General features: G+C 42.4%; 1 protein-coding gene across 1 annotated transcript in view; it reads left to right on the plus strand.

Annotated features, from left to right (window-relative positions):
• Positions 1–24,722, plus strand: part of schip1 (schwannomin interacting protein 1) — a 232,020-nt gene that overhangs the window by 51,755 nt on the left and 155,543 nt on the right. Inside the window, exons 6-8 of the mRNA XM_034097141.2 lie at positions 20,749–20,812; positions 21,007–21,079; positions 21,610–21,745. Coding sequence (XP_033953032.1) covers positions 20,749–20,812; positions 21,007–21,079; positions 21,610–21,745 — 273 coding nt within the window. The remainder of the gene's footprint in view (positions 1–20,748; positions 20,813–21,006; positions 21,080–21,609; positions 21,746–24,722) is intronic.

A 24,722-nucleotide genomic window follows, 5' to 3' on the forward strand; every position in this document is an offset into this window, starting at 1 on the left:
GGCGGGTATTTGCGGAATGCTTCATCAATAATACAGTATTAATAATTAGAATTAGCTGCAGGATTGGAAAATGATCTATGGCATCTAAACTTCACCTTGAAATGAGGCCGATGTGAAGTGTGAAGAAAAGATCTATCCATCAGTAGGAATGGAAGGAAACAGGCTAGTTGTTTCGGGTGAAAAGAATGATGGGTAAGGATATGCCGAGAGAGAAATGAGGGCAGGACAGGCAGACAGGTGGGAAGACAGAGAGGTCTGGTGATGGGCAGAGGGCAATCTGTGGTAGAAACAGAGAGGCGGGAGAGACAAAGGGAGAAGGGTGAAAGGGGAAGAACAAGGTTTCTTTTTTAAGGAGATTAGCTTTTAGAAAGAGCGGATGAGACAGAAGGCACGAGAGAAGAAGTGATGATGGAAAAGTCGCAGCTTTAAAGGTGAGGAACGAGATAATAGGAGTGTGTGAAGACGCCGTAAATAGAGATGTCCCGATCCGATCACATGATCGGGGATCGGAGCCGATCACGTGATTTTCAAAGAATCGGGGATCGGGAGAAAAAAATCGGGGATCGGGATTTTTTTTAAAAAACATTTTATAAAATATATTTTTTTAATTTAATGTTACAAAACAAAAATGACCATGTTCACGTCTTAAAGTCATCCTGAGGACTTAGTTTTGGTTTAAAATTACACAACATCATGTATGTGTTGCTTCTGTTGGGCTTGTTTTCAGACCTGGTTGCTTATTTCTCTGAAATCTGGCAACAGAGTGGGCGCAGTGTCTAATAGTAGCAGTAAGCTAACGAGAGGCTACGTTCAGCTGGTGACTCGGGAGTCGGGACAGAGAAAATTTCAGGAGTTTGGAAGTATAATAAAATTGAAAGCGAAGGCAGTGTAACAGCCAGATGCAATGTTTGCAAGGCGGAGGTTCCGCGTGGTGGAAAGAACAGAGCTACGTTCAACACGACCAATCTAATACGCTACCTGAAACAAACACCAACAACAACACGACGAGTACACAGCGGCCACTCAGGTAACGGCACTGAAACAACCGACACTTTCAGAGACTTTTAAAAGGAAAGAGAAACTGCCCCAGAACAGTGAAAAGGCCAACACAATAACAGCCAAGATAGCTGAATTCATCGCGTTGGATGACCAGCCGTTATCTGTTACCTTTTTTTTCTCTTAATGCATTGCATAAAGATCGGATCGGGAAAAATCGGTATCGGCAGATTGTCACAATCAAATGATCGGAATCGGATCGGGAGCAAAAAAAGGTGATCGGGACATCCCTAGCCGTAAACGTAGGGTTTGTTTTAGCCCCTTCTGTTTGCTGGCTGTAATGTCCACAGTGCAGGACGTGGCAAGTACTGATCAATTGATTGTCACCCTTGGTGTAAAAGAAAATATAGCATGCTCCATAAAACCACTGCTCAGGTTATAAGTGGACCCACACCCGTTGCATTGATACAAACTAGTAATCATAGGAAATCGAATGATGCAGAATGTGCTTTTTTGATGAAATAATGAGTGTTCAGGATTTATCAAGTGTTTTTCCTTTTAATTGTTGTGTATGTGCACAGTTGCAAGTATGTTGTAGTTGTAATTTGGTAAAGCTTGACCTGTTTATGAGACACCATAACCCAGGATTTATATTAATGGATAAACGAAAAGCCAGCAGGAAGGAGGATGAGGTGGGTACAGGCAAGATGGATGGAGGGATGAAGCTGTAAAAAGAGATGGTCAGTAATCACGTAGCGTTGCACTTTCAACATTACCAAAACTCGATATTTAACGCGTGTACTGACAGCTTGACGTCAATAAAGCTGAGCATAAACAAATGTAGATTTAATCTGTGCCAGATTTTGATAGAAATAAATGTATCCGCAGAGAAATCGCTTTACTGCCACTCCCTTCACTGCAAACCGCTTTATGTGTTATTTTAGCTTTTCTTGGTGAAGCAGCAAACAATGTGCCACATTCCAGACACAAATCAACAAATTAATCCACAACAAATGGAGGGGCCCACTGATTTGAAAATATGGGATCGATTAAAATTGGTGTGTAAGTGCCATCCTTAATAACTGACTCGCATACAAACAGCTGCTCAGTTGTTTCTGTCCTTTCTTTAATGGACTTATGGGTTTAAACATTTTAATTTCAAGAATGTACTTGGCCTTAATAGACAAGAATGCCTTCCCTGTCTTGCCTTTGTAATTCTTATTTTATTGATCTTTAAATATGATTATACAACGGGTTCGACCCTAGACTTTTTGTCCAGCTCTGCTTTTTGCCCCACATCCCTACTTTTGTCTTTGCTGTTCAGTAATCTCCGTGTGCTGTTGGGGGGTGCTATAGTTACTGACCCGAGAGTGGAGGGCAAATGGTGAGATGCAGCAGGGGGCCGTGAGACTGAAAGATTTCAATGAAAGTCAGGTTGGGACCTGCTGTAGAATAGAATAGAATAGAATTCCTTTATTGTCATCGCACCAGGTACAACGTAGGGCCACATGGTACCAGAGGTAAATGTGTACATTTAACCAAACATACATGTTGCCACACACATTCACATACAGAGGATATTGACCAGTTAGACGCAATTATAAAATCTTCTAGCGGCACAGAAATGAGTTGGGAAGAAGTTGTCCAACACACCAAATATCAACAGTATGTGCATTGTATGCACATGAGTGTTCTGGTGGATGCTTTTTTGCTGATTCCATTGTTTTTGCTATTGAATTATTCATTATGGCATCAAAAGCCTTTCATCCCTCTCTGCTCTTTTCCTCCTCCTCTCAGTATTCCTTGATTTTTTTTGTTTGCCTAAACACAAGACTTCTTTATGTCCACCACCCCCTCCTGTCCATCTCCCCTCCTTACTCTTTCCTTTCCTCTCCTTCGCGTCTTCACATTGTTATCCTCTCTCTGTCCGTTTCTACTATTACCATCTGACCTTTTGCATTTCGATTTCTCATTTTTCTTTACCGCCTTCCTGGACCACCGCTGCCCTACTTTTCTCTCTCTTTTCTATATCTTACTCAGGCTCTCTTTCATTTTATTTATTTTGATGACAATCTCTCCTTTTCACTTTCACATCTTTGTCTCACTCTGTTTCAGTCTCTCTGTGTTTCCCTGACTCACTGACTCACTCTTCTCCTATCAGTATTCCCCCAGGGTGGCTAGACTCCACAATGTGTCATGTGTCACCTCACCAAAAGGCAAACAATGAAAAACGAAATGTCTGGCTTTTTGGACTTGTGCTTCTGTCAACAGAACATTTACTATGTTATGACAGATTCATTCTTTGCTTCAATTATCAACAAAATATGCCCTTAAAATATTAACATTTAGTGTTTTCTTTCTTCTGCTCAACAGTAAATTATTGTTAATTGAAAATAAATTGAATTTTGCTTTGGTCGAACTAAACAAGATAGGATGATAGTCTGGAGAGCTTTGTTTTCCCTTGCTTCGTGCGTTGGGGGAGTTTTTACGTTTTAAAAAAAAAATAATCAACAGAATTAAAGCACATTCATTAATTGCAGCCTAACATTTTAGTGCATTTGCTGAACATTTGTATGACTACATCCAATCAGCTTGTCCATGCTAACTAGGGATGCTCCGATCGCCAATTTTGGGGCCGATCGCCGGAATCAGTATCAGCCGATACCGATCGCCGATCCGATCGAGTGGGCGGGGCATAAATGGATGATTTAAACATCACTTTAATCTTCCATTTAAAGTGATGTTTAAAACTCAGTTAATTGGGCTCATTCACTGGAGCTTCCACAAACAACAATCAACTTAATTATTACATTCAAATGAAGTACATTATTCAAGTTTACATTCACTTTGGAGAATAACACGGGAGAAATGAGCGGAAGCGCTCTCCTTTCCTCTCTCCCTCTCTCTCCCCCCCTCTCTCTCTCCTGACAGCCTATCAGTATCTCATGCAGCTCACTGATCCAGTAATGAGTGACCCGACAGTGAAGAATAAATATATTTATAACTAGTTCCAGAGGTAGATAAAATAGCTAAGTGTGTTAGGTCCGGAGCGTCCACACTACAGCTTCAAAAAAAGCTTGGAGCTGGGCGTGTCTGAAGCTTGGGGATTTTATTCAAGCAACGCGACCAACAACCAATCACATGAATCTCCCGCCCCCGACATACAAAGCAAAAACCCCCGGGGATTTTATGGGAGCAATATATATATATAAACTCTCCAAACAGGCGAAAACCTACCAGTTTCACCCACTGTCTCTGCCACCTCCCTCCATGCCTGATTCCTCCGGTTTGTATCCCGGTAGGTGAAGAGGGTCTGGTCATACAAAACCGGGTGATTTGCTACAGCGATAATTAGTTTCTCCTCCATCTTTTTTTGAAATATAGAAATGAACGGCGGGATATCTCTCCCAGCTTAGACGCGGTTTGATTGGCTACGGCTTGAGCTGTCAGATTTTCCGAAACGGGATTTGATTGGCTGGCGCTGGCTACTCCGGCGGAGACGGACCGCTATGCTACCCACAATTCAGTTCGGCGAAAAAGCGAGGCAACGTGACGTCACCCCATTCAAAGTGAACGGGCAGATTGAAGCTGTCGACGCTGTAGTGTGGACGGGCCGTAACTCTTGTGTGTTTCGCTCCGCCCACCGGTCCGTCACAGCGGGTGGAGCTGCAGGATTTCTGCTTCACACACGTTGCATACCGCTATTTTACTGTCTTTTTCGGACACCTTAAAATACTGCCAGACCGGTGAAGCCATTTTGGCGAGCTTGTTTTTCCGCGCACAGAGAAAAGTGTCATGTATTTTACGTCATGCGATCGGCTCTCGCGATCGGCTCTCGCGATCGGCTCTCGCGATCGGCATGTTTAGAGAGCACCGATCGATCGGTGTGTAGAGAGTGAGTATCGGCCGATCTCGATCGGTGGCCGATCGATCGAGGCATCCCTAATGCTAACTGTACTATATGCCTCTGCACTGTCAGTAGTAAAAGAGCAGATCGCACTAATGGTGAGCGCTTTCCTGTGTTCCTTTTCTTCGATGCTTTTAGCCAAACAATAGCTGGCAGTTATATCCCTCAGTAGTCCTGTCATTTTGCAGGGTATTCATGAAATGGACAAGCAGTCATGAATATTAAATGCATGTATGTTTCACTGTGACTGTGATCTAGTCATATATGATTTGAACCTCATGCCTTAGTAAAACACTGGTGGCAGGTCCACTCCATTTTCATTTGCAGGAGAAATATAGTCTGTGCACTCCTGGAGGGAGGTCCTAACTCTTTTTCCACTTCTTGCTGGTAGGCAGGTACACATTATACTAATGCACACACCCCACACACACACACACACACACACACACACACACACACACACACACACACACACACACACACACACACACACACACACACACACACACACACACACACACACACACACACACACACACACACACACACACACACACACACACACACACACACACACACACACACACTCATAGTCCAGTCAGCAATCCTCCAACCGTCCATCTTTGTACTCTCAAAATCAAGCATGCATTCAAGGTCTCTTTTTTCCAACACACACACATCCCACCCTATAGGGAGCCATAATTCATAGTGTGATATAGAGAGGGTCTCAGTGTGTGTGTGTCATGTGATGTAACTCATGAGCAGGGTTAGTGAGAGAGTGAAGGAGGGATATAGGCGTGTGATGAAAGGGTGAGATAAAGAGAGGGCGTAAAAGCAGAGCATCAGCACACACCTCTCCTGGGGCCCAAAGATCATTCAATTTTCCTCTGAGGCCCTTGAAAGACCCATGACCCGGCAGGTCCCTCTCACACACAAACAAGGGCCGCTCCTCCCACTCAGGCAGACAAAAATCACAATCATGTGTGTGTGTCTTGCACTTGCTGAGCTTTATATAAGGCTTTCCAGCTTACACATTATTGTGATGTCATGTCTTATACTGTGTAATGTATCTTGACAGCAGTTCCTGCCGGAGATCTAAACACAGCAGGGAGGAAATAATACTGGAAAAGAGAAAAATCTAAGAGACAGTGAGAGTGTGTGGTCTTGGGTGTTTGCGGCATGCGACAAAGTGTCCACACACACACACACACACACACACACACACACACACACACACACACACACACACACACACACACACACTGACCTTCAGTGGGCACCATGGTAGACAGGTGGTGGTGCCACTGCCTGTTGCTAAGCAATTACCAAGTCCATTACCCCTGCAACATGCCTATAATGTGTATATTTTGTTCCCCTCTGTGTGTGTTTGTGTGCTGACTTGGTTACAATTGTGTGTGTGTAAGAGAGAGTGCTTTCATTAAGGCAGGTTTAGTAAATAAAGCATATTGAACACAGCTTTCAGTGTTTTTTGCTATAAGCCACTTCCTCCTGTTGGCTGACCTTCTTTGCCCTTAGTACACACAATCTTCGATTATATATAACCCACTTTACACTTCCCACTTCTTGTTCGGATCTGAATGCTATCTGATATCTTAAAAGTGTGAAGGGTCCCCAGAAGCTTTTAAGATGGATTCAAATCCAATTTTTCCAACCATCTCGAGAACTCATGGCAGATACTAAACAGTCTCAGGTGCATTCATGCTTTCCAACGGCATCGACTGGGCCTTTATTGGCATGAACCCAAGCAAACGAGACAGATTGAAATCAGATGTTCCAATGGAGAAGAATATACAGTTGGGGTTACTTAAATTAAAGTTATAGCATGCAGGTACTGTATGCAGTCAGAGAAAAAAATAAGAGAATCTAAAAGTGCTACTAACATATTTGAGGAAACAACACAAAAAACCCGACATTGACATATTATTGTTTGCCTACAAAATCATGTGGCAAAAGTGTCACCATGCTAGATTACAGTACTGTTTATATAAACACCCTGCAGATTCAAGGATAGATCCAGTTATTTTCAAGTTGATCTTAATACATGACCCCCATGCCATAGGTATGCTGTTCATAAAGCAATCCCTTTCTTGGCTTTTCATTTATCTATAGTTGTTTCTTCCAATATATGTCTACCACGTTTTAATGGTGTTTTACGTTTTATTGTTTGTCAGCACTGGATAATTAAGAAGAGAGGTTTATTGTTATGTGCCTGCATCCAAGTCAAGAGCATTACATCACTGTGTGCTTGCATGTGTGGCCATTCTTGATGCATTCTGCCTGATATACGACTAGCTAAATGCAGCAGCGTGTGTTGGCTGTAAATAACTGGCAAGCTATTAGAAAAGGTTGGACAACTGTGGCCGGTGAAATACACTGCAGACTCAGGCACGTGGAGGCACACAAGAACCACCTTAATCTTGTGCATTCACACTCACAGGTACACAGACAGATGGTCAGATGGACAAACGCAGGCTGTTAAAACCCCTACCCCTCCTCTTTCACTCAGCCAGGCGGAGAGTGGATGAGGTTTGATAGCCGCTTGGAGTCAGATACCCTCCCCTAACAGTCCGCCTAATGCAGGAATGATTGGTACTCTGACATGATTATCTCTCCCCAGTATTCTATTAAAAACACTCCTCTCTAAAAAAAATTATAGAAAAATGCATCGCTTACTCTGTTTGACCGTTACCTCCCTTCAGTCCACCTCATTCTGATTTCACATTCATTATAACTCTTTCAACGAGAAGAGTAATTAAAGTTGACCTTCAAAACACGTGCACACAAAGATATTACTATGTACACATAATGGCATGTATGCACACCAAGAAAAATCAAGTGAAAATATACATTTTCAAAACACATATTATGATTTCAAGTATTTATATTCTTAGTGGGTAATTACACAATTTGTGAATTACCAAAGCTTGTGCAGTGGAGGTCAGCATTTTGATCCTCATTCACAAAGCACCCCTCAGAGTCTGTATGAGAAGCACCAGGATTTAAGTAACTCTAATATAAACCTAGATTTGTCATTTGTATTTGTTCAGGGCAACAGGCTTTTATAAGAGACGGGTGGCGCAGTGGTCTGTGCGTTTGATCATCAGATCAAGGGGGTGTTGGGGAACTCCAGTTCGAAACCCGCTCCCGCCCCACTGCGTCAGGCTCCCGTCCCGTTGTGTCCTTGGAAGACACTTCACCCGGATTTGCTCCTGTGGGTATTGTCCACAGTAGATGACCATTACATGTATGATCTGTATGTGTAATGTGTATGTGTAAAGCGCTTTGAGAGTCTTTGATAAAGCGCTATAATAAATATAAGGAAAGGATTATAAAGAGCACATCAATCCAATTAGGATGAGAGCGAAGGGAGGTGGGACTTTCACCCATCTTCCGTGTGATGTTTGAAACTACAATGTAATAATCATTCTTTAAATGACATCTGTAGCTGTTTTTATTTTCTCTGAAACTTAACCAGGTCTTTTCATTGGCAACAACTGTGTTGTTTTAATGTGTAATGTAACTGTCAATCATGTGCTTCAGAATTACTCTTAGCTTTCTTTGTTCTTTGCACCAGATACGTTTCACTGTGTTAAAACATCTCTATCTTTCAAAACGTAATGTCAGTGCTCCTTTTTATTATCAACTGCATCTCTGTCATCTTGTTTCTCACACACATCCTCTCTTAACGCTCCCCCCTCTCTCTCGTTGCCGCTCACTGAGTCGGTGCCCAGTGGTAGTGGACAGTTGATTTATGGTGGATGGCTGTTGGTTCTAAATGGGATGTTTTATTCAGTGGTGGAAGGAAGCAACTGCCTTTTTACTGCTCTCCATCCTTGCGTTAAAACACACAACACACGCACACTTACAGTACATGCATGCACATTCACGCTTCGATTTCTCTTGCATTTAAAAGCATGGGAGACAGACACACTGACGGAGATGGACAGCATTTTTTATTTTATTATTATTTTACCTTTATTTATGGGTGGGTGGGTGGGTGGGTGGTCAAGGTCACCCTAGCGGGCTGAATTGCTCTCCCTGACAGCTCACACACTGACAGCTATGCACTCCGTTGTGAGCAGCAGAAATGGAAATCTTTCTTTGTGTTCACTTATTCGCTTGTATTGAAATGTTTCAGTTGAAGCGAGTTAAAATGCTGATAGTGCATTTGTGTGTGTTCTTGCTGGTCTGAATAATGCAGTGAGAATAACAGTGTGCATATTCATTAGCTGTTTACCAGTGGCAGTTACCCATGTACATGTCACTCAAAATCTCAGGTGGGAACAGTTTGGTGAATATTACACACAAATACACACGCATATTCTTGAATAGATGCCGTGGTGTTATCTCTGATAATCGCTGCATTGAGATATTTTGTTCATTTTTGTATTTTTTCCCCACTATCTATTCATGTTGTTTACGCAAGCGTGTTTTATATTGGTGCTTGAGGCTGGGGGATGTAGTGATTTATGTATTGCATCTGTCCCTAAGACTCATCACGTAAGCAGGAGAGACTCCAGCTTGTCTCCTCTGTGTGTTTATGACCTGCAGTTGATGCTTTCGTGGCAGAGCTCCCAAACTCTCTGCTTTAATTCCAGTCCTGCAGAAGAGACAGGTGTGCTGAACATGACTTATTCCTCAAGTCCCCTACGATTGGACACTAATTGAACCTGTGTGCATGTTTGTGTGTGTACTCCTCTGTGAGTGTGTCTATGCACCTTCCTACTCATTATATCCCCGGAACTAATTTCAACTTCATTCTCCCTCTGCCATCCGGAGAGCAAAGACAAGTCATGCAATAGCTCAGCGTGGAGCCGTAAATACGGCAGGTGAAATGGGGCTCGGAGAGCACACAACTCTCCCCGAGAATATTCAGATAGTTTTCATTTTCCACAAGATTGGCTCTGGGTGATGGCCAATTGCAGATGAAAAGACAGGAAGACTGGAAAATACAAATGTAAGGGACGCATACTGGGGAGGGGATATGTGTTTGTGGTTTGCATTACCATTTCTCAGTCCCTCATTGAGGCTGAGAAAAAGCAGATGGTTTACAAGAGGAATGACTCTGTATTCCTCTGCCATCTTGTATGAGGGATGTAACCTGTTAATGCATATCCCTCATCTCATTTGCCTGTTTGTGCATTACGGCCTGATGGTGTATATACTAATGTGCATTACCTGGTGTCCTCGTGTTTTTATAGACCCTGAAGAAAAGAATAACCCCATATGACACTTGTTGGACTGAATTGTAGAAAGTCAGGGTTGAAAAACAGACAGGTATATCAGGCTTTTCGGAAATAATGAGGAGAGGGGACAGAGTGTCATAAAGAAAGTGAACACAAAGAGTGCATTTCTGAAGGAGAGGTTATGGAGACGAGATGATTGGATGTAGAGAATACAGAGGTATGGGAGCTTTGGACTCTAAAGTTGACCTTCGGTGGAGGAAAAATATGTTTTAGTCTCCTATGCTTCCGTGTCTTTGTTTTTCCTCTCGGTTTCCCATACGTCCTCTATGACTTTCTCTCCTGCCTGTATGCCTAACAGCTAAAGCATTGTCTGACTGTGTGTACAGTTTATCTAAAGTACATGCTTGTGTTTCCATGCTCATTAGTTTGTGCGTATGCCTTCTCCAGCATTGTTACGACTGCTCCTGTAGTGATACATCTAGTTACAGTATGGCTGTAGGCTCTGATAGCAGGGAGACAATGCCTCTGTTAAAGCTACTTGCAGCTTACTATTCTTAGCTCAGGCAATCACAGCACTCTCATTACTCAATAGGGTGGAGGCATGTTACTCATCATCTCTCATCTGTACAGCTTCTGGCAATAAATGCACTTGAGTGTTCACACGCGCACACACACACTCACTCACTCACTCACTCACACTCAGTTGCTTATTAGAATGTATTGTATCAGATATGTTTATTGTTTTTACAGAACTCAACTAAGTGGGGATAGGAGAGGGAGGTCCATCAATACTCAAACGGTGACACCAGTAACAAGGCTGATAAAGCCCGTTAGTTCTCATACTCAGCGGTGTACAATTCATTTATGTGTTTTAGAAACTCTGACGGATGCTATTGTTCCCCGGGGGAATAAACATCTGCTTTGAGGAAAAATGTCTAGGGATCCGTGAAGATGATTTAAAATCATACACATATCTGTTAGGACCTAAGGTAGAAATTAAATAGGCAGTTGGTTTTATGCCATCCATTTTCTGTGAAGTTTTTATATTTGCACTTAAGAAAAGATAGAACTGCTCCCCAGTTAGCCATGACTTAGAGACAAATCTGTTCACGGTTTATACAAATTGATGATTCAATTGGTAATTGTCATAAAAAAATACTTTTTATGTGTTAAAGGTTTAGTTATTACATTGAACATAATTTACAATATGTTGTGATAAACCATATTACCCGACAAATCCATAACATCTTTAAGATGATTCGAAACTGACTTCTTTTACTGATTTTTTTCATTAAGATTCTTGTGCTGCTCACTATAATATTGTACAACAATAATTATTTTTCTGTGTTTAGGTGCAATTTTTTATTTGTTTTTACCACCTAATATGTAATAATAATAATATTGTTTCATAAAATGAGTTGACATATTTCTATAAAGACAGAAATCAAGTAAAGAGACAAGGGATGGAGAGATCTGAATTTCTTGAAACAGTTCACAATCCCGTTAGATGACATCACCGCCTGGTGCGGCTGCTTCATCTAAACCCAGTGTACTGATCCATAGCGATTGGGATGTAAGACTTTTACCCACCGTCTTTGTAGAGCTATCTCTACATTTTAGCACTGTAGGATTTAGATAGCAATAGATAAAAAAAAAAACTTAAGATCTTTAATTCCGTTTCTGTGAACTACTCAGATAAATCCTGACTGAGATAATGAGAAAGAGAGCCGGGAGGAAAAAGAGGCCCAGCTCCCCTCCCCCTGCTCCCTGCTCCCACTGTCGTGCCCGTGTGTGTTGGACAGGCAGAATAGCTTGTTTATTGGCAGATGAATTGCTTTTATGGCTTTGTTTCTCCCTGTGAATGGTGCTGGGTGTTTTAATGAACACCCACGCTGCCTGCCGTGCGGTTCATGCTGCTGCTTTTTAGAGCATAGCCAAGCTTTAGCTAGCGCCCACCACAGCTAATGCCTAACGCTCACTGCATGGCCCTGCACAGGTGGCTGATTTCATTGGTGTGTGTGTGGGGATAAGCATTTAGCCTTCGAAGGGGTCCAGCACAGGTGGGTGTTCCCACTCGAGGCCCACATGGTTGAGTGTGACCAGTCGTTAACTGGACCGTGACTTTAATTATTTCCTGCTGAGCTGAGCTGAGGAGAGGTAAGCCAGGCTTTCCACAGTGTTAAGCTACGGTCATAGAAACACAGATTCTTCAAAAGACTTTTGAGAGAAGAAGATAGGGTGATAGCTTTGAGAGGGACCATTTAGTAAAGAGGTTGAAGGAATTAAGACTAGGTAAGCGCTTTTCACATTGCAGCTTTACATGGATCAATTAAAGCTCCCCCTCTCTCGTTCTCTGCCCTTCCCTTCTTTCTTCATCACCTCTAATTATGCATTTCTTGTATGTTGTCATCCCTATTCCTCTCTTCCTTTCTCATTCTCCTCCCCCCCCCCCCCCCCTCTCGTTGATCAGGTCTGCAGGTTTTCTGTTTCTTCTAGCTGTCTACTTCATTAAGCCTGAAATAGTGACGGACCATTGCTAATAGACAGGCTCTGCTGTAACTCACAACTCAAGCCTGTGTGTGTGTGTGTGTGTGTGTGTGTGTGTGTGTGTGTGTGTGTGTGTGTGTGTGTGTGTGTGTGTGTGTGTGTGTGTGTGTGTGTGTGTGTGTGTGTGTGTGTGTGTGTGTGGTGTGTGTGTGTGTGTGTGGTGTGTGTGTGTGTGTGTGTGTGTGTGTGTGTGTGTGTGTGTGTGTGTGTGTGTGTGTGTGTGTGTGTGTGTGTGTGTGTGTGTGTGTGTGTGTGTGTGTGTGTGTGTGTGTGTGTGTGTGTGTGTGTGTGTGTGTGTGTGTGTGTGTGTGTGTGTGTGTGTGTGTGTGTGTGTGTGTGTGTGTGTGTGAGAACCTATTTACATCTAGTTTTATCACAAACATGGTAAATCAAAAAGTAAATCCGGTTTTATGTGTCTGTTTCATTGGTCAGTTGTGTGTAGTTTTGGAGTCGCAGGAAAACAACGGTCTTATGTACAGAAGCTGCTATCACACCTTCAAAGCTTCATGTGACTTTTACATGTTATAATGCATTTAATAAAGGGCACAACACAGTCTGCGTAAAAACATTTCAAAGGTTTTTTGTGGCTTCGTCACGTCTGCTGAAATCACTAATGTGACACCACCTGGGTACCTCGTCTTGGAATTAGTGACTACAAACTTTAAAAAGAAAGCCTGCATTATAAACCTGATTTCTAAAGAGCTGGGATTTAATATGTCAGGGAGGGTCTGACAAAAGGCACTAGCAAGTTGGATCATGAGAAGGACTCTCTGTTTTTCGAAGATTAACCTGTCTGGAGTCTGAATAACTTTCCCTCTGCAGTATTGATTTGACCCTTTTAAATGTGTCTCTTGCTAGTTTGCAAACTTCACTTTAAGTGTAATAATAAATCAGGGGAGGACTCTTCTAAGCCCAAATGGCACATTTAAGTGTTCTTTGTTTTGTAGGTGCAATTTCACCTCCTTGGGCCTTGGTCTGAGTACTTCCACTGAGCGCCCTAAAGACTTATTTCCAATGACTGAGGAAGACACAAATAAAGTTACACGTAGTTAAACTTTAGACTCCACACTTTAAAGTTCCAATTAGGATCATATCACTTTACTAAAAAGTCCCTGGGGAACTTGTTCTGTTTACCTCTGCATCTATTTTACTACCCTTTTTATTTTTTCCACAAACTGCCTTTATAATCTTATTAAGCAACAAAGTCGAACCCTCCCCTTGACTGTAATGGCCAATAACAGAGACTTTATAGTTACATACATTTACATTCAGTTCTTTGCATATATATTGCGCTGTACCGTGCAGTGCAGTCGTTAGTACAGGGGTGTTCTGCTCGGCTGCGGTGGAGGACAGGTAGTATTGAGTAGTGTTGTAAAAGGAGCTGTTTTTACTGCGTGTTTGTTCTGGCATGTTAACGGCTAGCTTTACAGCTTTTATTCTGGCCCACCAGGGAGTGCTACACAGGGGCATTGCTGCAGGCAAAAAGGATAGAAGGATTTTGTAATCTGCATCTCTTCAGGGTGTGCATTGGTGTCGATCAAAAATATCCTCTTGTGGGGTCTCTTCTGATCTTTAATATCTGGTGCTTTGGAAAAGTTTGGCCCCGATTAATTTATCTTTGGTCTCTTATGGAAAACAGTTCTTAATCGCAATGAGTCTGACTGATTAAATACATAAACACATCACTTTAGATTTTATTCACACAAGCAAAAACCTTAAGGACTTCAGAGGGCACAGAAAAAGATGCACACACACACACACACACACACACACACACACACACACACACACACACACACACACACACACACACACATTCAAACTGTGTGAATGCAATTATATTTCTCAATGTTGGACCAGCTTCTGCCCCAGCCTGACTCCACACAATGCCCATTGCCTTGACAACCTTGTAATATGTATGTATGTATATGTGTGGAAACTCCTCTGGTCTCCTTCTGTAAAGCTTGCATCCACAAATTGGTTCATCTCCACAAAGCCTACTCCTCTGAATACATTTAGCTATATGATATGACACTTTTCATTATACAGCAGAGAAGTTTCTCCATGGTTCTGCATTAGCTCATGTGACTGTCTTGAGATTCCTCTTTGCTCCATTTCCTCTTTCTCAGTATGCAGCTCCTCTCCTCTGTGTGTGTGTGTGTGTGTGTGTGTGTGTGTGTGTGTGTGTGTGTGTGTGTGTGTGTGTGTGTGTGTGTGTGTGTGTGTGTGTGTGTGTGTGTGTGTGTGTGTGTGTGTGTGTGTGTGTGTGTGTGTGTGTGTGTGTGTGTGTGTGTGTGTGTGTGTGTGTGTGTGTGTGTGTGTGTGTGTGTGTGTGTGTGTGTGTGTGTGTGTGTGTGTGTGTGTGTGTGTGTGTGTGTGTGTGTGTGTGTGTGTGTGTGTGTGTCTTTCTTTTTGAAGACTGTGCACTAGAGTTAATTGAGTTCATCTGAAAGACAAACACAGCTGTCCAATGTTCTGCGGTGCTGGAAGATGACTGGAAGAGTGTAAACCCAGAATCTGTTGCCAGCCCGTCAGACCAGGAAGCTCATCAAGTATTGAAGAGGAAAACCGACTTAGATCGAGAGACTGTTGAAGGAAATCAAGACAAACAAGAAGAAATGAGAGTAAAGAAGTAGACACAAAGAAATAGAAAAGGAGGATGTATCGTGTGTGTTATGTTGCAAGGGAGTGAAGGAGAACATGGTGACCTTAAAGAGTGGAAAATATAGTGCAGCAATGAGGGGAATGGATTATGACTTTGTGTTTTATGGGCTCTTTAGATGTGTGGATTTGTCTCCTCTCTTTGTCTGTCACTCTGTCTCTGAAGAGTTAGGAGGGCATTTATAGGAGTAGGAGGGCTATTTAAATCATGTGTGTGAGTGTTAGTATGTGTGCCTGGATCAGTTGGAGGTACAGGGGACAGATTTACACCCCATGTACAGCAGAGATGAAGGCCATGTCCCAGGCAGGCCGTTTCTCTCCTTTCTGTGATTCTGTGGTGGCCTGGCTATCTGGCGTTGGTCCAGTTTAATTTCTTCAGAGCCCAGAGGCTTTTTCTTTCACCTATATCCTTTCTTTTCGCCGCCAACGAAGAACCTGCTTTCATATTCTCTTCCTCTTTAACTCCCTAGCCGACTCTCAACCGAATCCCTTTCTGTCTCTCTGCAAAGTGCTGCATCTTTATCTTTCCCCTGCCCTTTGTCCCCTACAGCTGAGCTATCTAACCTCTTAGTGCGTCCATCACTCAGCCCCTCCCTCCCCTGTCTCCCATACTGTCTCTCCCTCAAACAGTAGCACAGCTTTTTTATTATTTTCTTTTTTGAATGAGAATTGATTCTTCCTCCTCGCACCAGATGAGCCTCACGAGTGGATCATCTGGTGAGACACGCTGCCACCTTGTATGGCTTGACTCAAAATAGGTTGCATGACATTAATGTAGGTGAGATATGGGCTTTCCATTTGAACAGAATATGACTTGAAGATGATCTTCAATGATCCTGAGCCAATATCTTTATTCTATTTCATACAGTGTAAAACGGCTGACCACATTTATGAATCTGCAGTCCAAAATTGAAAAACATTCTACAAAGACAACGTAAAAAAACAAAACCACCACAAAAAAAATCACTTTGCCAAGTCTTTGAAGTCGAGGTTAAGTCATTTTTTATAGTCTTATTATAGAAAATGTGATGTGCAGCCAGGTCTTAAAACAGTATATTAACAAGACAATAAGGCAGCAGAGAGAAGACTGTAAGGCAATCAAACTAAATGTAAACTGCTGTGAGGCAGTACAAATACTAAAACTATAAAAACAATAAGCAGTATAAAAACCCTGAGATCGTATCAGAAGCCAGGCAGCATGAGCTATTTGATTCCCAGCATATCAACAGCTATAACATAAATTCAAAGGAAACCTCTTTTCCTCGTGGTCTGTAGTCAGGTCAGTCTAATGGTTGTGGCCTTCCTAAACCCCTTCCTGTTGTAAATATCCCTGAACTGAGCTTGACTTACCCCCGTGTCCTGCTCGGCACACCGACAAACTGGAGCATTTATATGAAGTCATTAACACCGTTTTCTGACAACAATGGAAAATGTCATCCTGGGCATTGAAGATGATTTTTAGAAAATCTTAATGCTTTATGCTAAGTGCGTAATAGTACATTGTGCAGCTGTAAACAAATCTACCTTAATGTCTGAAATGGCAGAGGTTACAGAGATGCATTCTCAGTTTGTTCAAATAAGGCACGTTTCTGTCATTATTGAATTCTATTTGAACATTTGCAGTTAAAAGTCACCAACTTATATGACTTGTAGATAATTTTAGACTAAGGCAGATGGTCAAACGTTTGTTGGTTCATCAGTTGACACAAAATGCCTCTTGTCTCTGCCCCTGTTTGCCAGTATGGATATGCTCTGGAAAAGCTTCTGGTTGCAGAGCCCACTGCAGCCTTCAGAACAGGTCACGAGCAAGTCTGGACGGAGTGTTCACAGTCTAATATAATCGTGGAAGTCCTTGCTCGTGCTACATGGAGTTGGGTTAGAGCGAATGCTGCAGCAGCTGCTGGTCTCTGCCTAACACTGTGTGCCTTTTAACCTCTACTGTGCTCTCCAAAAAGATGATTGGTACATTTATCACTGTTTGATTACATCTTATTTGTTCTCTTTTCCATCTCTCTTTATTCTGAGCTTTCTCATGGCCTTCTCACGCCTGTGCTTTATTATTCTCATATTCAATTTGGAAAGTCAAGTGAAAGAGAAGAGAATGATGACAGAGTAGGAAATGAAGGGTGTGAAGGAGGGATGGATAACAAAAGGGCTTGTGGTCTGTATTTGGCTGTCAGTAGCTCTATGTCCTCTGTTGTTGTATAGTGCACTCTGGGTTCAAGGTCTCTCCTCCAGCAGCTCTTTCTTCCTCCTCCTTCTCTCTCTGCTCTGCCTGACTCCACCATAAATCCACCACCACACATATGTGTACACACACACACACACACACACACACACACACACACACACACACACACACACACACACACACACACACACAAACCAATCAATACATCCTGCTTGGCACTGCCAAAGCCCAAAATGACTATAGATTTTCTGTCGACTGCCACTAAATTATGCAAACCCCTGGTATATGTTCCGGTACTTTTTTTGGCATTCCTACTTCAGATACAGGATGGGGTTTTCCACCGGAGTAGGAAGGTACAGATACAGGTGTGTAAAGCAGAAAAAAACACCTTCAGACCAAAAATATACAGCATTTAGTATATGGTACATAACAATTGCTAAATGTATACTGCCATGGATTTTGTAATCAATGTTCTGTATCAGGCTTGTTGTAAATGTCCTGCTGAAGTCAGGGTTTTATTAAAGTGGTGAATAATGCGCTCTGGATATCAGTGTAGGAATTTCTGTTTACACACACACACACACACACACACACACACACACACACACACACACACACACACACACACACACACACACACACACACACAGAGAAACATAATCAATGAAAGATACAGTGATACAAAGTAAAGAAAAAATAGATAGCCTACTGCAACGATTACCAGTAGTAAGATATCCAAGCTTAGCAATGAAAGTATTAGAAGCTGTTGGTATTATAGAAATGTTAAGTAATAGTATTATCATTACTCTATTGCTGTGTTGTATTTGCAGTGACTCAGTCATTATAATCAGATTGTATGTAATCTCAGTTGGATGTTACTTGTCAGTTTATACCTCTGAATACTAATTTGAAAGAACATTAAGTAAGGAGCAAAGGGAGGAGTTAAGCTATTGTTAGAGAGGCCAGTATATACATGGGGAATCTGTGTGTGTGTGTGTGTGTGTGTGTGTGTGTGTGTGTGTGTGTGTGTGTGTGTGTGTGTGTGTGTGTGTGTGTGTGTGTGTGTGTGTGTGTGTGTGTGTGTGTGTGTGTGTGTGTGTGTGTGTGTGTGTGGTGTGTGTGTGTGTGTGTGTGTGTGTGTGTGTGTGTGTGTGTGTGTGTGTGTGTGTGTGTGTGTGTGTGTGTGTGTGTGTGTGTGTGTGTGTGTGTGTGTGTGTGTGTGTGTGTGTGTGTGTGTGTGTGTGTGTGTGTGTGTGTGTGTGTGTGTGTGTGTGTTTCTGAGGTGGACTTATAGTTGGCTTAGCCAGGCCCCCAGCAGGGCCATCAGTAACTCTAAGGGGAAATTGAAATTATCGGCTCATTCATTCTCCCCGCAACTCCATTACCAAGAACATAACATCTCTCTCACACAAGACACACACACACACACACACACACACACACACACACACACACACACATAGACACACTGATCCCTTCTCGTTTCCACAAGGCTAATCTCTCCATCATTGCCACTTGCTGATTTCTCTGTTTGTTGTCTCTTTCACTTCTCAAGTCTCACTCACTGACTTTTCTTCTTTAGTGTCTTTTATGTTTATTCTTGTGTCTTCATTTCTTTCACTGTTGCTCTTTCTTTACTTCCTCTCTGCCTTGCCTGTCTCCGATTTCCCAAATGGCACGTTTTTAGAGTCTGTTTATCTGACTGGATGGGAGAGAGAGCCAGCTCTAGCATTAGTGTGGATGTAAGAAACGCTGAGGTGACATTGACTCTGAAAGCAGGAAAAGTTAATGGAGGTTTGGGTTGAACAGAATCCACATCCGAGCCACAGTAACACTCCCAGATCCTCTTTTCATCCGAGAGGAATGGAGAGGGAAAGACAAACGAAAAGATGAGAAACAGCTCCTTGATGCAATCATTGATCACTAGTCAAAGTCCTCATTCTGTCTAATGAGCTGCTTGTTCCTTCTGGGAGGGAAAGTCATGAGAGAAACAACACTGCTTGCCACAGTGACATTGGGCAAACAGCCAAGGAAAATAAACCTTTTTATTTCAACATGATGCGGCTTTGTGTTTATCTGAAAAAAAATCGAGTAATGCAACGATTCAGTTACATATAATAATAATAATAATAATAATAATAGATTTATTTTGTTAGCGCTTTTACAGCTGCTCAAAGACGCTTTACAGATATAGTGAAAAGAAAACATATATATATATATATATATATAATACATATACTGTATATATGCTCATCTACACTTCAAAGGGTGCCTTTTCTTAGACCCTTACATAGCCATAGCCCATATATTGCTATTTAATGAATATTAAACACCTAAGATTGAAAAACCAAGTAACCACTGCAGTGCAGCCTTATTTCTTAGTGTGCTAGTGCTTCTTATAGATGTAGTATATGTCTTAGTGTTAGTCCATGTATAAGGCAATCTGCAACCTAATAGATGCAATATATTATCCCATGCACACTTCATTTTGCAGTAACGGAGCAATCAAGCAAAAAGGTCAAATCAAAGTTGGGAATTTTGCAGGTTCACACACAAATACACCGAGAGGTTGCTGCTTAGTGCTCTGATGTGGCCCACTTGGCTCATCAGGAAGAACAGCTCCACTTAAACTGTGTTGCTCCCTTGTAATTGAATTAGTCTGCTCAATTATGTAGAGGCAGGCCTGTCCTCATTAAACAGCACTATTTAAGCTCGAGTATGGAGCCGAGGGGAGGAGAGCCGCAGGCGAGGAGCAGACAATGGAGCTAAAAGTCATTTAAGTGAGTGTAAAGTTTCATTGCTCTAATCTCCATCGTTTCCGTCCCATCTGTGTAACAACTGCGCTACAGTTCATGAATGATGTCCCGCCGTATCTTCTCTGCCCTGCCTGTCTCTCTATGTTTGACTTTCCTCTTTCTGCTTTTGGGCCAAATTCCTTGAAAAATGCTGAACTAGCAATTTGGCCGAGTTTTTCCAGAGCTCACTTCACTAACTTCACAAGAAATACCTCTAGCTGAGCCAAAATGCTGCCAACCCACTTGCTGCAGGGGGACCTGAGCTCAGCACCAAGATTCCCCATCTTCCAAACATTAAATCTGCACACACACAAACACTGGAGGCATCCGCTCTTGCTCGCTGTGTGTGGACCAAAGCACCATATCTGATATGCCAACTGCTCTCTAATTTTCAGTTTTTCCTCCCCTCTTTTTCGTCTCTCCTCCTGTCTCTCTCTCACATAGGAGCAGATGAAGAGCCTCCAGAGTGGCTTCAAGCATGTTCATGATGGGGGTTTGCAGCTGCAGAGGTGGGCTTACACAGACTCACACACAATAAACACAAGACAGAGATAACATGAGCAGCCTGCTATTGTGCAGCTCCAAAAGCCCATTGTCCCTCCAGATGTGACCTAGCCATCGCTGTTTAATTACTGATAACCCAGACTGAGATTGCTCTTGTGTGTGTCCTCTGAATGTCCCCTGCACCCCTTCCCTCCTCAGTGGATCCTCTGAAAATGAAACTGGACAACAACATCAATATCAACATGCCGCCCATTGAGACCAAGGTGTTGATGTGAGTATATCTTGTATCTAATAATAAAAGAAGGGATATTGTGGACTTTATAGTACTTTTGATTCCATACAGTACTGTATTTCTAGATACGTGATTTGAATATTTCTGACCTTTCCCAAGTTCGTGATTCCCAACCCGAGATAGCAAGAGGGTCAGGCTGTATAACAAGATCAACTAAAACACAAGTGTTTTCTTCAAATTCCACATTTCACTTGAAAAACTGTTCAATTTTGCTTTTTAAAAAGTGATTAAAAAACATTATGTGTGAATGTGTACAGGTCATGATAACATTTGACTTTTCACAACTGGTCTCAAATTCATTTTAACAAGCCACAAAGGTTGCAAACTACTGCTCCAGCTGTTATTACAGTGGAAATTGGTTGTGATTTGGATAAGTTAGGAAGTATGCTGTGAAATATGAAGACATTTCCCCTTGTGGATTGACCGATGACATTAAAACTAACCTACATTCTAGTATATCAGAAGTAAAATAAATTGTTCTCACATGTTCTATTCCTCACTACTTGTAGTATCCAGCGGGCTTGGCGTGACTTCCTCCAGACACAGGAAGTGGAGAAGAGGAGCCCCTCACCACCTTCCCTCTCCTCCTCTGACAAGATGAGCATGTCAATCAGCATGACGACCCTGTCAGATGGCAGCACCCCGGTAAGTCATACATATGCCAAACATATTTTACATTACAAACTCCAGGCTTTCAGACAGCGCTGTGACTGACCGTGTTCAGGAGGCAGTGTGTTCAGGAGGATGTGTGTCGTATTGTCTCAGTTGAATAGAAACCATTGCTTATGGAAACATTTTCTCATACGCAGTATATATTGTATATATATATAGTTTTGTTTTTTACTCAATAAGGCATTGTTCGCACACACTTGTGATATAAGTTTGCGACATATACACAATGTTACAGTTGGGGCCTTAAGAGTATTGTGCAGTCTTATGTGGAGAATACATTACAGTGCGTATGTTCCCATTCATCTCCAGAAGGGGCAATATCCCTCAGCTAAGTCCCTCAGTATGCAGACTCACAAGCATCCTCTTCTCTGGGAGCAGAGTAAATATTCAAGGATTTGGTTTGACATACACAAAACTCAGAGCAACATCACATTGAGAATTGAAATCAGTGGGACAGCTATTCTTATTCAACACTTCCTCCCTCCATTTAACCGGCCCAGAGTAAAATCCCCAGGATTTCCTGGACTGCGTATGTTCTGGTCATTATAATTCTATACTGACGTGGTCTGCCGCCTTCTGGCTGAATAGCAAGTGTGTGCACACTTCTTTACTAATCTCCGAGACTGAAGTCAACAGGCAGGTTCAATCTCAGAGACAGCTTGGAGAGTTCTGTGAATGAGCACACTTACTGTAGGTGGTGCTTGTCCAACACATCTGCTACAGAGAAAAGGCTTGTATACAGAAAAAGGCAGTTTGATTAGGATTCCTGTGAATAAAAGGGGTGAAGAGAATTCAAAGTGGTGAGTAATGGAGTCAAATGTGCGCTCTCAGTCACAGGTGAAGCTAGCAGCGGACTGGTCAGTACTCGGGTCAAGAAGGTTGTGGATAAGTCAAGAGGCTGTCTATATTCTATACACACATACTGTACCACACACACATAGTACACATTGGAGGCCAGGCAATACTTCGCTCACTGACTTAGGCCTCTAAACAAAGGCAGATGACCATCACCAGGAACAGCAGAGAGAGCGAGACTGTGTGTCAAAGGTCAAGTGATTAATGTGTAAATACAAAAGTATAGAAACCAAAGAGAACGCTGTTCCGGTGGGTCTTTCCAAGCAACCATATTTATTCATTTCTATTTACCAATAATACGTTTTCACAATGTGTGTGTGTGTGTGTGTGTGTGTGTGTGTGTGTGGTGTGTGTGTGTGTGTGTGTGTGTGTGTGTGTGTGTGTGTGTGTGTGTGTGTGTGTGTGTGTGTGTGTGTGTGTGTGTGTGTGTGTGTGTGTGTGGTGTGTGTGTGTGTGTGTGTGTGTGTTGTGTGTGTGTGTGTGTGTGTGTGTGTGTGTGTGTGTGTGTGTGTGCTTGTGTGTGTGTGTGTGTGTGTGCTGTGTGGTGTGTGTGTGTGTGTGTGGTGTGTGTGTGTGTGTGTGTGTGTGTCTCAGACGAGGCTAAGGTCCAAGGGAGAGAGATTTAGCAGCAGAAGGGTGAAACCAGATCAAACCAGATGTTACTCTCAGGTTGATTGTGTTTGACAGTAGACCTTCTCTCCTCTCCCATTTGAGTTCATGATATCTTTCACGTCTCATCGCTACAGTCCTCTGCTGTACAATCTGTTACCTGTCTCGCTTACTACAGTTTCCCTCTTCGGCCTTCTCCCTCTCTTTATTCGACTGTCCCTTCCCTGTAAAGAAATTGCATTTTGTCGATGTGACAACTCCACCCCGTTTGAATTTCTAACAGCGGCTTTCTGTCGACCCAGAGATTCATTTTCAATCCACACCATGCGAGGCTATACATTCAATGGGTGCACGCACACTTCAACACACACACACACACACACACACACACACACACACACACACACACACACACACACACACACACCACACACACACACACCACACACGGAGGAAGGAAACACAGTGATGTGGCAAGCCATCTCTAAAGTGATTGAATTTGTAACCTTTGTGCCTATAACATGAGTCTTTGACCAACTGTGCTGCAGTGTGTATACGTGTGTGTGTGTGTTTTGTTTCCATAAAACAAGCTATTTTCAGCCTCATGTGTTTCAAGAGGGATGACTGATGTTTGTAGCAGCGTGTGACTGAAATATAGTTGACATTTGACTCTTTACTGTGTAAATGATCTTTCACGTTGTAACTCGGCTCACTTCATTGCCATGACAATCCTGCAGAAATAGAGCAGCTCTGGATATCTCTCTTTATGATCGATCCCTCTGCTCCATGGCAACACCACAGAGGGAGGCAGAAATTATAGGTTTCATTAAAGAGGAACCTAACAAAACTCTGGCTTTTATGTCCAGATATGAATCAGCCGTCTACATTTTATTGTTTCATAATACTATGCCACATCAACACTCAGCCTCCCGACCACCTAAAAGTACACAAACATGCACACACACAAGGGAGAGAATGAGCACACACACACACAAACACAGGCGCATGGACACACAGACCACGACCACTTTTAATTTCAGACTGTCTAGATGATAGATGTATTTTTATAACCAGACATCAATCAATAGTGTTTGGGGACTGGCCCGGTGGTTTTCTAGCAGGATTGCCACTAAATTACTTGAGAACTGAGGATTGAAAACAAATATTGGGAGAATTTCTGAACCTATACAAGACGTTTAGATTTTGAATCGTTATCTTTAGGTTTTTAATCCTACATCTAGATCAAAGTCTTGTCTTTTACCAGATCTGTTGGGGGAGAGAGCTGTCCATTGCCTTGGTGCTGAAGTGCAAGTATAATGTAGTTGCCAGGGTTGACACTAGATGGAAATCCTGTATCACACTGGCTGTTCTTTCTTTCTTTTTTGCCATTTTACAACGTTTGTCCTTTTCTAAGGGAGTGACTCGGTTTGTAAGCAGCAGACACACCTGTTGACAATTTTGAAAAAGGCAATAACCTCAAGATAGA

This window comes from Pseudochaenichthys georgianus, chromosome 13, assembly GCF_902827115.2.
Source record: "Pseudochaenichthys georgianus chromosome 13, fPseGeo1.2, whole genome shotgun sequence".
Lineage (NCBI taxonomy): Eukaryota > Metazoa > Chordata > Actinopteri > Perciformes > Channichthyidae > Pseudochaenichthys > Pseudochaenichthys georgianus.